This window comes from Lipotes vexillifer, unplaced genomic scaffold, assembly GCF_000442215.2.
Source record: "Lipotes vexillifer unplaced genomic scaffold, Lipotes_vexillifer_v1.1 scaffold272, whole genome shotgun sequence".
In the NCBI taxonomy this organism is placed as follows: domain Eukaryota; kingdom Metazoa; phylum Chordata; class Mammalia; order Artiodactyla; family Lipotidae; genus Lipotes; species Lipotes vexillifer.
In genome coordinates this window covers 2016985-2030669 of record NW_006772469.1, presented here as the reverse complement: position 1 = coordinate 2030669, position 13685 = coordinate 2016985, and the positions used below count along the sequence as shown (strand labels likewise).

Genomic DNA, 13685 nt, shown 5'->3' with positions numbered 1-13685 from the left:
GTAGGGAAAATTCAGGTACAAATGTCTGCAAGGGGAAATAAGACATAAATCAGTCAATGACAAAAGAGTGGTTCCCATATTCTAATTAATTTTTCAATTTAGAACTAAAAAGCTCTATGAAAGCATAAAGGGATTATGAAGGCATAAATAATCTAATTTGGTCTCTTTAGGATTTAATCATTAAGGAATCAGTTATCCTATTTCTTCATCGTATCCCCAACACAAACTTGTACCCACTGGGCCTGCCTTTATGATGGATGAGGGGAATCATTGCTCATCCTTATTCGTCCATCCTTCTAAGGGCTATAATGTCTTTCCTCTCCTGTGTCCCACTCACTACAGACAGGTGGTTTGGCCCAAAAACTAACTGTGCTTAGCTATTGATTTCCTTTACCTCATTATAATAGAGCTAATAAAAAATACAGTAGAATGTACTTATCTTGGATTGTTCTGTTACCTAACACCAGGAGAAGAGCGTTTTGCCTCAAGACGGGCATAAGTCTTTGGAAAAAATAATTGAAAATAATCTTCATTCAAGAGGAGAAATCTAGTGGAATGTGTAGGAAGAGGGTCAAAGAAGATGAATTACTATTAAATTATCTCGCACTTCTCCTAGATATATAAACACATTGTTATTGAAAGAATTTTTGTGGGTAAATAATATATTGTCTTATGTATACAAATATAGTATGTATAACATATGTATGTGTATAGTACGTATATAGACAGAATGCATAATACAATTATTATATGTGCATGTATCTCTTATACATCAAAAGAGAGCACTATGATGTTCAATTTTTGAAAAACAAGCGTAAGTTTGTAAGCAACATTTATAATTTCTGAATTCACACCATTAAAAATAAATAATTATTATTTTTGCAGAGGGAATAGATAAGACCTTTCTAAGCCAACTAATAAATAGACTCTTGGCTTAAAAAAAGTCTTCTGAACTCTAACGTCAATCAGATTCTTTCAACCACGGAGTATTATGCGTTTATAATCCGGCATGACTTGTTTCCTTAACAAACATTTATTGCTCATTCACTATGTGCCAAGCACTGTCAACAAATTGATGAATTAAACTTCCCTTTATAATCCTGTTATCAAAATTAATCATTTATTTAAGTCAGATGTTTTATCTTGATTTATATTATTTATGTGTGTGAATAAATTAAAGTTGTTTTAATTTCACAAATCTTGGATTTTGCAAGAAGGACCCAGGCTCAGCCAAGACATTATCAAGGCAAAAGATCTAATTTCAACTAATAAATATTTACTCATTTAAAAATAGAGCAGAAAGGAGACCCTAACTCATAATGTTTCTAATCGATCTTTCCTGGTTATCTTTCCTCAAATTCAAACTTGAGCCAGAAAAGAAACGTACCCATACACACACACACACACACACACAAGAATACTGTGGGAAATATTTACATGTTCTTTTAAAAATCCTTATTTTTAAAATTAATTCTAGCTTTTAATTGTTCCCTCTGCCTGAAGTAAGTGCCCTTTCTACCTGGTCTATCCCCCTTTTTCTCCTTTGGGTCTCAGTTAAAGGTCACCTCCTCAACCAGGTCTTCATGACAATCCCAATTCTGTCTCCTCCTTGACCTTCTCTCCCCCTTAATCCCAGACACCACCCACTCTACTGTCAGTTTCATCATATCATTCATCTTAATTAATAATTACACAATGTTTACTTGTTTCCGTGTATCCTATCTTCCCACAGGAAATGCTCTGTGTCTATTTATTCACTGATATATACTTAGCATCTAACACAGTGGCTGGGACGAGGCAGTGCTTAACTAAACTGTGGGATGAATGAATGAATGCACCCCCCTCAGAGGCATCAGCTTATCCCTTTTTCATGACACTTGCAGACTAAGTGCTAAGAAGTGGCTTTTGCTACACGTATTCATAATTCAGCGTGATTTGTGTACACCCGTTAAGTCTACTTCTTTGGAAGAGAGATGGGCAGACTTCCTACAACCACCTCTGCACTCCCCTAGGGTTTTCAAGATAACAGAAATGACTTTTGTAAACTCAGTTCCTCAGTTATGCAAATCACAAATCAAAGTCCAGGTAAAGCAGGAGTCCTGCTTTAAAGAGAAGTTCTACTTAAAGGGAGACCCTGTTGCAAAACAAAACCCTTTCAGAAGCCCCTCTATCCCCAAATCTGAAAGGGTTAATATGCGCTTCTCCATTGAGGAGACTCAATAATAGCGTTCTAATGTTTCATAATATTTAAGGCCACCTGAGTCCAAAAGCGGGTGGGAACTTACCTGGAGTCCTTTCTGACTCTCGCTTTCTCAAAGGAAAATTCAGGGGGTTTGTTGAGGTCATAGGTTCGGGTGGTGGGCTCAGCAGACACACCAGCCTTCGCTCCCCTCCTGCTATGGAGGGAGACCAATCCCGAGGTCTTGCGGTGGACCTCAAGAGGCACTTTATCCGGAGACGCCTGACACGGGCTTCCTCCCTGCACGTGTACCACATCCTGAAGCTTGTTCAGCTGGATGCACTTGTTCTGGAGCTCCTCCGTGAGCTCTGCAATGGCCACAGTCTGCTTGGACAGCTGCTCCCGTAGCTCCTTCAAATGGTACTCCCGCTCCTGGATCTCGGCATCCTTCCTCCTCAGCTCTCTCTCCAGCTCTGTCACCTTGCTCCGGAGGGCACTGGTAGTGAGGTTCCCGGAGTGGCCATCTGGATTCTTGGAATGTTTGGGTTTCATGGAACCATTTCCCATTTTGCTCAAGGACCTGAGAGAGGGCAGAGAATTGGGGATTCCCTAGTGGAGTTTCACTTCCCAACCGCCACCGCCACCCCTCTCAATCCGCTCTGTTTCATAAAGAGAAACACAGCGCTCATCGCTGTTTGGTAAGCAATAAATTCCCCCACGCTTCCAGAAGAAAAGCTACGGATTGATTCCCTTTGTCCCTCAATGAGGAGGAGCTGGCACTTGGTTTCGTTCTTCCCCATCCCTTTGCTGGCCCAAGCATCCCACCTAATAAGCATTTTGCACAAACGGCCTGCGTTACCTGCTCTTCTCTTTGGTCGTTCTCTCCGGACAGCTGTCAAAAGCATCACAACAAAACTGCGATTCGGATGTCAGCATGGCAAAGATAAAACACCAACGAGCAGCTGCAGCTACCGCAGCAGAGGCTTGTTAATGTCACAACTCTCACAGCTCCTGGAGTGGCTACACTAAGAAACCTCCCCCTGGTTTAGAAAATAACACATCTGCAATTCGGGCGGAGGAGGCACAGTTGGTGTTGCTGTATTAGCACTTTTCTCCAGCTGTGTGTGCCTATTAAGTTTGGCTTTTCTGACAACGCTCGCTGTTGCAAACGTCTGGATGGCAGTTACCAGAAGGTAAAACAGAGGCATGGGGGTTCTTCTACATCCTTTACTTTATATCCTAAAGCCAAGATTGTCCACAAAATGACAACCTATGGTACAATGCTCTATTATTTTCCGGTAAAGAATATCCTCAGTGTAGGCCCCAAAGTAGTTCCGAATCCAGTGAGTCTCAGGATGTAACAGGCAGACGGGGGATTATGAGGCATGATTTTAGTTGATTCAAAAATGTTTTTTAGGGATTTCCCTGGCGCAGTGGTTGAGAATCTGACTGCCAGGGCTTCCCTGGTGACGCAGTGGTTGAGAGTTCGCCTGACGATGCAGGGGACACAGGTTCGTGCCCCGGTCCAGGAGGATCCCACGTGCCGCGGAGCGGCTGGGCCCGTGAGCCATGGCCGCTGAGCCTGCACGTCCGGAGCCTGTGCTCCGCAACGGGAGAGGCCACAGCAGTGAGAGGCCCGCATAATGCAAAAAAAAAAAAAGAATCTGCCTGCCAATGCAGGGGACACAGGTTCCAGCCCTGGTCCGGGAAGATCCCACATGCCGCGGAGCAACTAAGCCCGTGCGCCACAGCTACTGAGCCTGTGCTCTACAGCCCGCGAGCCACAACTACTGAAGCCCACGCGCCTAGAGCCCGTGCTCCGCAACAAGAGAAGCCACCGCACTGAGAAGCCCGCGCACCGCAATGAAGAGTGGCCCCTGCTCGCTGCAACTAGAGAAAGCCCGCACGCAGCAACAAAGACCCAATGCAGCCAAAAATAAATAAATAAATAAATAATAAAATTTATTTTTTAAAAATGTTTTTTAGTTCAATAGCTATGTATTTATTTTAACATTCATTAGAAATATAAATAATTGGCACCACAAAATTTTGAGGTTCAGTAAGATAGTTAGATTTACTGAGTCAATTCAGTGAAAATAGAAAAGAAATCATCAGCAGTTAATAAGCACATACGAGCAAAATCAAAAAGATCTTGAAAGGCTGAAGTTTGGAAAATACTGCTTTGACTAATTATCATAAGGTTTAAGTCTTTTTAAGCTAGCTGCTTAAATTTCATACCTTTGCACGTGTAATTTTTGACAGCCATAACCCAAGAAACTTGTAAACTAAGTTTGAATGACCGCTTATTATCTGATAAGAGATAGATGGAAGTTTGAAGTTATAAATCTCACACATTCTTGGCCCTCTCTCTCCCCAAATTTCAAACTCTGAGAGAAATAAAAGCTTAGACTGATTTCACTAGCTCTACCGGAATCATCATGAACCTTTACAACCAAGACAGAGACATAAACAGCCTCTAAGTTTCAAACTGATGCAACCAAATAGTCAATGCAGGTCACCTAAGACGGATGGTAGAAACAGAAAATAAATGCACTTATAAAAGTAATCTTGCAATACCCAGATATTCTTCATAGAAGTAATCGTTAATAAACATTAGCCTCCAGGGAACTGCCGTAATATGTTGCAGAGATGTGGCAGGTTTAACCTTTAAGTTTCTGTTGACTCGGCAGCATTTACTATTCTTATATATTAGGAATATATAAAAAGGTTAAGGAGACTAGAATTCAAAGAAATGGCCCAGGACACCGTGGTAACCTGAATAAGCAATTCAGAAGACGTTAGATTGGGACCTGAGAATAAACTTGAATGAGATTCTGAATGACAGGCATGAGAAGGGTACCCCCAAAGGGATCTTAAATTAATGTGCGCACAAGTTTTTAACATGAAGCAATGAGACATCTCCTAGATGTGCTTTTTTGGTTCATGGACAAGCATTCCTAATCCAAGGCAGGATAGAGGGAGGGGAATGGGTGGAAGAAAAGAAATTGCCTTATAAAGAACAAAAGTAAGCACAAACATTTTAAAATCTAATATTAAACTAACAACTCATTCTTTATTCATAGAACAATTGTTTACTAAGACCAAACTAAGTGTCATGTACTATACCAAGGGCATAGCTCCATGAATTTGCAGTCAAATTCGACACAGAGAAGAGTTCTAGCATTCTAAATATGAAAAGGCTTAGAATTATTTTTGCTCTATGTATGGTAGTCAAAACATTCTGTACCAATCCAATAATTTTACAAACCTGAAACACAATTAGGCAGAGGTGGTTAAATTCTCCCAAAACACCAGCTATTCTCTGGCTTTAATGAAGTCAGTTTGGAAGCTGAATAAATCTTTCGAGCTATTTAGAATTCTGAAGAGGGGTGAAATGAGAGTAACTAACCCATCTTTCAAGCCACTAATTTAAGATATGTAAGGACTACTGAATGACTCAATACTAAGTCTGATTTCTTACTTAGTTCACCCCTTTCAATTCTGGTGTCCCTCAAGTGTCTGGCTTCATAAAACCTAATTAGACTCCCTCTGTTTCTTGTCTGCATCAGTCACTAAGAGAGACAAGCTATTTCTCAAATATGTATTGCCAGTCACAACTGAACCACGGGATTTTGTTCCATCAATCTAGCAACTATAGGTTCTTACAATCATTCTTGTAATCAGAGAACAGCATGCAAAGTAATAAGAAATGAGCTTGGAGATAAAGATCAGGATATTTTTCCTTCCAGTTTTATTGAAATATAATTGACATATAGCACTGTATAAGTTTAAGGTGTACAGCAAAATAATTTGATGTATACACATCATGAAACGATTACCACAAGTTTAGTGAACGTTCACCATCTCATATAGATACAAAATTTAAGAAATAGAAAAAAAATTGTTCCTTGTGATGAGAGCTCAGGATTTACTCTCTTAACAGCTTTCATATATAACACACAGCAGTGTTAATTATATGTTATCATATTGTACTTGACATCCCTAATATTTATCTTATAACTGGACATCTGTACCTTTTGGCTGCCTGTATCCAATCTCCCCTACCACCACCACCTCTGGTAACCACAAATCTGACCTCTTTTTCTATGAGTTTGTTTGTTTGTTTTCAAAGTATAGTGAAGTAATAAGAAATGAACATGGAGACGAAGATTAGGATTTGACATAAGCAATGAAGTCAAGCCAGCCAGGGTAGAAAAACAATCTGCCTTTTCCCAGCTGTGTAACCTTCTATAAATTACTTAGAATCCTCGGTTTTCTAATCTAGAAAGTGGATATAATTATGCCCATCTCATAGATTTATTATGAAGATTATGTTTGTAAGGTATCCTGTGCATTGTCAGGCATGTAGTACACACCAAGTAGCGTTTATAGTATGTGACTAGCCAGGCACTAAGTGACTTGGTATGAGGAAATGCCCAGACGGCATCATTACTGGGTGGGTGGGGAAGAAGTCTAGTAGACTGGATGCCTTCCGGACAAGAGGTCTTTAAAGATGAAAATTATTGGGGGCAGGGGAGAGGGGTATCCTTACTCTGTCTTCATTAAGACAAAAAGTCATTCTGGAACAAACAACCTGGAAACTCTCCCAGTTAAGCGAAACCCCACCAAAAGATGAAGACCAGAAAGTTTCATAAGTAACCCAGACCAGGTTCCAGGACTGCAAGGACTCCTCCTTTGTAATTCCCTCATGTAGCCTCTATCTATTTACACATATTACACTGAAATCCTTAAACCAAAAGGGCCCACCTAATTATCTTCAAAGGCAACAAAAAACATGGTTCACTTTGAAGGGGATATTCTTCGGCAGCCAGGGACAGGAGCGAGGAGTACAATGAGCAGTGGCATCTAGCAAAAGAGAGGAAAATTGTATAAAGTTATAAATTATTATTACATTAATTTAATCATGATTTAGGAAATGTCATATACAAGAGGTAACTAGAAAAGACACAGGAAAAGCAAAACCGACTGCGGACGCTCTTGCAGGCAGACTAACATCTGACAGCCAATGTGGGAGGAATTAGCCTTTGTTGTCTGTTTTTCCTCCAGCTCTAAAGTAGTTTGAAACCAAAATCTTGGCTCTGATCTCGATAGTATCTATTTTTCTCTCTATCCGTCTGGATTCTGATATATATATATCTATAAATACAAGAGATGGTATAGTGCTGGCTAATGTTATAGAGCCAGAGTCCCAATCCAAACACTTTCACTTAGTATTTATAAGCCCTAGGCCTTGACATTGGGCGTGAATGTGAATAATAGAAGAGGTGGATAGACACATAGATAGATTGACATATAAATAAAATAATGTTGCATATCATTTAGAATTGTTAGAGGGTTAAATGAGATAAACCATGGTAAGCATTTAGCACAGGGCTTGACGTATAGTATGTGTTCAATAAATATTAAATACTATTGTTATTACTGGTAACATTATTTAGCCAATAAAACAACTCATTTTAGTGGAAAAACTTACTGATCAAAAAATAGGTACTAAAGTAACAGGACATTATAGGAGAACAAAGTTAGAACGCTGATACTACCAGACTTCAAGACTTACCATAAAGCTTCAACAATCAGGAAAACGTGTTATTGGTGAAAGAATAGACAAATAGATCGATGGTACAGAATAGAGAGACCAAAAACAGACAAAAATTGAGTCAATTGATCTTTTACAAAGGAGCAAAGACAATTCAATGGGGAAAAGATAACCTTTGGAACAAATTGTATTGGAACAACTGGGAATCCATATGCAAAAAAAAAAAAAAAAGCATCTAGAAACAGACTTTACATCTTTCACAAAAATTAATTCAAAATGAATCAAGGTCCTAAATGTAAAACACAAACTATAAAACTGCTAGTAGACAATGTAGGAAAAAATGGAAGTGATCTTGAGTTTGGTGATGACTTTTGAGATAAAACACTGAAAGCACAATCCATGAAGGGAAAAATCGATAAGTCGGACTTCAATAAAACTAAAAACTTCTGCTCTGTAAAAGACACTGTTAAGAAAATGAAACAACAAGACACAGACTGGAAGAAAGAATTTGCAAAACACATATCTAATCAAGGACTACTATCCAAAATATACAAGGAACTCTTTAATATTCAACAACAAGGAAAAGAACAATCCAGCTGCAAAATGGGCAAAAGATCTAAACAACCACCTCACCGAAAAGAAACACACATGGCATATAAGGATATGAAATGATGCTTAATATCCTATGTCATTAGAGAATCTCAAATTAAAACAATGAGATACCATGCTCCTTGGTATTTATCCAACTGATATGAAAACACAGGCCCGCACAGAGGTTTACAGCAGTTTTACTCATAATTGCCAAAGCTTGGAAGCAACTAAGACATCCTTCAGTGGATGGCTGGATAAACAAACTGTGACACATCCAGACAATGGAATACTATTTGGTGATGAAAAGTAATAACTATCAAGCCCTGAAAAGACATGGAGGAACTTTAAATGTATATTGCAAAGTGAAAGAAGCCAATCTGTAAAACCTACATCCTTTGTGATTCCAACTATATGACATTCTGGAAAAGACAAAACTTGGGAGACAGTAAAAAGGTTAGTGGTCTCCAGGAGATTGGGGAGAGGGAGAAAGGAATGAATAGGTGGAGTACAGGGGAATTTGGGGGCAGTGAAACTATGTTGTATGATACTGTTATGGTGGATACATGTCATTATATATTTGTCCAAGCCCATAGAACTGAACAACAAAAAAAGTGATCTCTAATGTAAGCTATGGACTTCAGTTAATAATTTTTCCATACTGGCCCATCAATGTATCACATTGATGCAAGATGTTAAGAATAGGGAAGGGAAGGGGAGACTATGGAACCTCTCCATAGTTTTCACCTTATTTTTCTGTAAACCTAAAACTGCTCAAAAAAAGAAATTCTATTAATTAAAAACAAAACAAAACATGTCCTAGGAGTGAACGCAAGAAAGCTGATGGCATATTTAAGGAACAGGCTGAAATGCATGATGGGTGAAGGACAGTGATGAGAAGTGAAGCTAAAAAAGTAAGATACTAGAATGAGATACTGAAAAATTTCATTTGCCATTTACGGTATCTGGATTTTAGTGTAGGTCAAGTTGTTTTCAAGTTATATGGTCAGATCTGTCCTTTAGAAAAATAAACAACTTTTTTTGGCAATAAATATGGAATGGAGTCAAAAGAGCTTAGAGGAAGAAAGACAAAATAAGAGGCTATAAGAGGCTACTGCACCAATCCAAGTAAGACAGGATGAGAACAGGGTTAACATCAGAAAGCGTCCCAACCCTATTCTAATATCTTGAACTCAAGAAAAAATGAACCATCTCCATGGTAGCCAAAAAAGAAAAAACAATATCATAGGGCATCTGGCAAAAGCTATGGCTATAGGCAACTCTGCAATTTCCTTCCCTTCAATAAATCATGAAAAGTAGAATAGATTCTTTTTCATGATATGGGCAGGTTAGCCTGAAGACAAATGAATGACACAGCCTTCTCCAGATAGTTTTCTAAGTACCTATGAAACCGATGCATCTGGTGTTACTCTTAACTTTGTCTCACCAAATGTCTTTTAGAAAATAATTAACCATCATTGTGTACATAAACCCCTGCTGCTCCTCCCTGAAGCAACCACAAAGAGCTGTCCTTGTGAGAAACAGCTCAATTTCATATTGATTCTACAATTAAAAGCGTCTGTCCATCTGACCTTGTGACTGTTGACCTTGGGCTCAGTTTTGAATCTACTGCTTGTTTTCTCTGTCTATGGCATTTTAATGTGTGGAGTAATTTTCTCTTGTCAGGCAGTCATAGGAGCTTTTATTGTACCAAAGTTTCAGTTACTCCTGGGCTATCTCCTTGTAATGGCGCCCTAACACACACACCCTGCAGAATGTTTACAGTGAGTCTTATAAATGCCACATATCCCATATGTTCACTGCCAAATGTAGTGGCATTCCATTCAGCTATTTTGGGGTGCCATAGTAGCAGATAAGGAGGCAAACACACAGAAATGTAATTATACAGGTGTAGGTCCAGAGATGGTAGCTGATGGAATTTGAGTGATGTTAAGAAGAAAGATACAGATCTGGAAGTTTCCATTGCGGCAACTGGGTACGAGAAGTTGTCATTAACCAAACTGAGGAGCAGATTTGAGGGATATGACAGTGAGTTTAATTTTGGACAGTTTGAGGAAACTGTGGAAAGTTTAAGGTCAAGAAGTTCAGTAGGCAGTAAGAAACAAGGGACTAGAAAATCAAAAAGGGGGAGCTGAAAATACCTAGCAATCATAGGTAAAGGTTGAAGCTGAAGACGTAGATAAAAGTGCCCATTAGATTGGCAATGAAGAGAAGAAAAGTGTTTAGGTCTATATGAAGTTTGAGAGAAAAACTAGAGATGCTAAAAAGAAGCTATCGTGTTAGAGAAAGGATGTGGAGGGATTCACTGTATACGACAAGATGGTGGGAGTAATACTGCAGAGGCAGAATCTCTAAATGTGGTAATTAAATGGGTGCACACGAAAGGGGAGTCAAAAAAGATTCCAATGTTTTGATCTTGGCAGGCAGGGAGGAAGGAAGGCAGTACTATGAACTCATTCATTCATTAAAAATGAATAGAGCACCATCATTGGGTTAGGCACTGTGACACTGACCACAGTCAAGAGATTAAGCAAGTTTTATGGAAAAAGTGATGAATCTGGATTTATATTTGTTGAGTTTGAGGTGCCTCTGAGTCATCAAGGTGGAAATGTCTAACACATGGTAGCAAAGAAGAAAGGTCAAGGCAAGTGAACACTTCATAGGTAAGAACTAAAGTCCCACTAGTAGATGAGATCACTGAGGGAAAAAAAGAAAGGAATGCGTCTATGGTTACGTATGTACATTTAGATGGTACCTGTGGATATTATTTATAGGAGCAGAGGGGGAGGAGATGCAAATAACAAAAGCAGAGAAGGAACAGTTGTACAATAAGAGATCTAGAAGTACACTGGAAGCCATAAAGACAAGATTTTCAAGAGGTGAGCAAGCTGCAGTTCACATCCCGGAGACATACCAAAGCACATGAGGGAAATATACTGAATTTAGCCTTTCACAGAAGAGTTCGGATAGAAACCGGATTACAAAGGACGGTGAGAAGAGCTGACACTGAGAGCAGAGACTTCAACATGGTACCATGGTTCATGCAGTGGATTTTTAGAATAGTGAAAACTTGAGAGTATTTGTAAGCCCCAAATAATGAATCAGTGAATACAGAGAAAATGAAAACATAGGAGAAGAGGGGATAATTGATAGGAAAATAGCCTAGAGGAAGCAAGGCAATATGGGCTCAAAGGAGTTGGGCAGCATCCAGGCAACATACGCCTTCACTGTGAGGTGAATTAGCCCTCACTTGTAAGGATTTCAGAGGACTGAAATGGAGCTGTTCAGGTAAAAGAGAAAGATCTCTGTGTACCATCTTTTTATGTCGTTTTATTCTTAGTTACACAATGTTCCAATGGAGAAGATGGCCTCTAATTCTCCAAAGATAATTCTCCACCATATTAGCGCCTACCCTCCTGCGTAAAACTGAACAGTAGTACTGGCAACACCTACTGTGTGTTATGTAGGTAATCGTCTTCTCCAAGAGTTAAATGGAAACTTGCAAAGAAAAGAGAACAATTTCTAAGGCACTGCTCGGGGTGGGGAGAGCAGGCAGGTGTCTGTTGCTCTCTTCCTTTATAGAGAAGGCCCTGGGAACTGCAGCGACGAGATGAAGACCAGAGCTTCATCCTTTCTACCTGTTCATTCTGCCTGCGCTGTGCCTTTGCAGGGTCTCAACTGCTATGCATCCGTACCCTAGTTCTTCTCAAACTTGAACCCCTTGCTTTTTCTCTCATCCCCAAAGTGACGGATTGGCTTTTGTTTGTTTGTTTACTCTTGCTTTTTCACCAGGAAAAACAGAGCGAGAAATGTGAAAGCGCCTCACGGTGCCGAGAGTGACACAGTACACCCACACAAGTTTACAAGTCCTCGCCCAAGTCTTCGTCCCCTAGCAGCTCCCCGTAGCTCGGCGAAGCGAAGCCGGGAGCGCACGCCCTGAGAGCACTGCCAAGCCCCTAGCCCGGAGCAGCAGTCTCCCTGGCCGCCGGGGCTAAAGGAATGAGAACCTGACGTCTCCCCAACCGGGCTGAGCTCGCCCTCCCGCCCCGAGCCGAGCTTCTGGAAATCCAGTAGCCTCCCCCTGCCTCCCGGAGCTCCCTGCTGGCTGCCACCCCGAGCGAACGCACCGCGTGCACACGTCCACACGCCAGCAGTACAGGCACGAGAGCGGCTGGGTGTGGAACGGAGGCGCACCGCACGCACCGCACGCCCAGCCGACACCCGCGCGGCCCCCGGCCGCGGCCCCCCGGCGCCCCTCTTTGCCCGAGCCCCCAGCCCGCGAGCCTCACCAGACAGCCGGTAACTTTCCAGGTGCGCAGCTCGTCCCCTCGGTGCCGCCGCCCCTGCGTCTCCGTGTCCGCCTTCTCGCCGCCCTCCCTCCCCAGCCTCCCGCGGCGCCCCAGCCGGGCGCAGGTCAGTTTAGCCAGGCCGGGCGCGGGGCGCGTAGCGCGGGCCCGGGGCTGCTGGCGCCGCCGCTCGGGCTACGTGGGACCGGGGGGCACGGGCGAGGGCGTTGCGCGCAGAGGCTGCGGCGACTCTGGTGCTGCCGCCTGGCTCCTCCGCGGGGGCCGGTGCAGAGGAGACGCGCTGGGAGAGAGGGAGAGAGGCAGGGAGGGAGGGGGGAAGGAGGGAGGAGAGGCGAGGACGAAAGGGAGGGGGCGGGGGTCAGTAGGGGCGATGGCGTGGAAGAACAGGGAGCCGGCTTCCCTAAAGGTGGGGTCACCCGCCCGCGCACCCACACCGGCCCCAGCCTTTACTCCCGAGACACGCTAGCGGCGACAGCATCGCCCAGTGTGAGACAACTTAAGTAGGGAGATAGCGTCGTGGTTGTAAGCATTTTTTTTTTTTTTTCATGTTATTGTTTCTATTTCAAGTGTGTGGGACGAGGCTAGAGGAAAGTTCAGGGAGGTGTTCGTCCTTTCCTTCCCCTCCTTCTCTCCCCCCGCCCCCGCCCCCAGGTCCGTTTTCACTGCAGGCTCTCTCCCACCTCGCCTTCACTCCCAGAGCGCAAACAGGCGCACGTACCCCGGACGTGCTCTCCTCAGTCACACCGGTCCCCTTCTAGAAGACATGTGACCCTGGAGCAGCTTGGCGACGCGCTCTTCCCGGACTCTGGAGCCATAACTTGCATCGAGTTTGCCAGTTCACATGATGCTGGGGTCAGTGGTTTGAACCGAGTTTCAAGGGACCTTCGGAATCTGTAGGTCCTCTGGCAGGGAGCTTTCTTGATCACCCAAGCTGGTAATCCTCTCCCCGTCGCCTTTTGATTACATGTTTTTTCCTGAGGCTCGCATTATGGTTTTCTAAATATATATACACTCCACCGCACTATTTGCTGTG

General features: G+C 42.3%; 1 protein-coding gene across 2 annotated transcripts in view; it reads right to left on the bottom strand.

The window, feature by feature from the left end:
* Positions 1–12757, bottom strand: part of PRKG2 (protein kinase cGMP-dependent 2) — a 101121-nt gene extending 88364 nt beyond the window's left edge. The window contains exons 1-2 of one of the 2 annotated variants that reach the window (XM_007447558.1): positions 12635–12757; positions 2286–2759 (exon numbers count right to left, since the gene is read on the bottom strand). In XM_007447558.1, coding sequence (XP_007447620.1) covers positions 2286–2746 — 461 coding nt within the window. In that variant the 5' untranslated portion in view covers positions 2747–2759; positions 12635–12757. Of the gene's footprint in view, positions 1–2285; positions 2760–12634 lie in introns of those variants that run through there. The other variant, XM_007447557.1, reaches the window with a different exon arrangement.
* Positions 12758–13685: the final 928 nt, after the last annotated feature.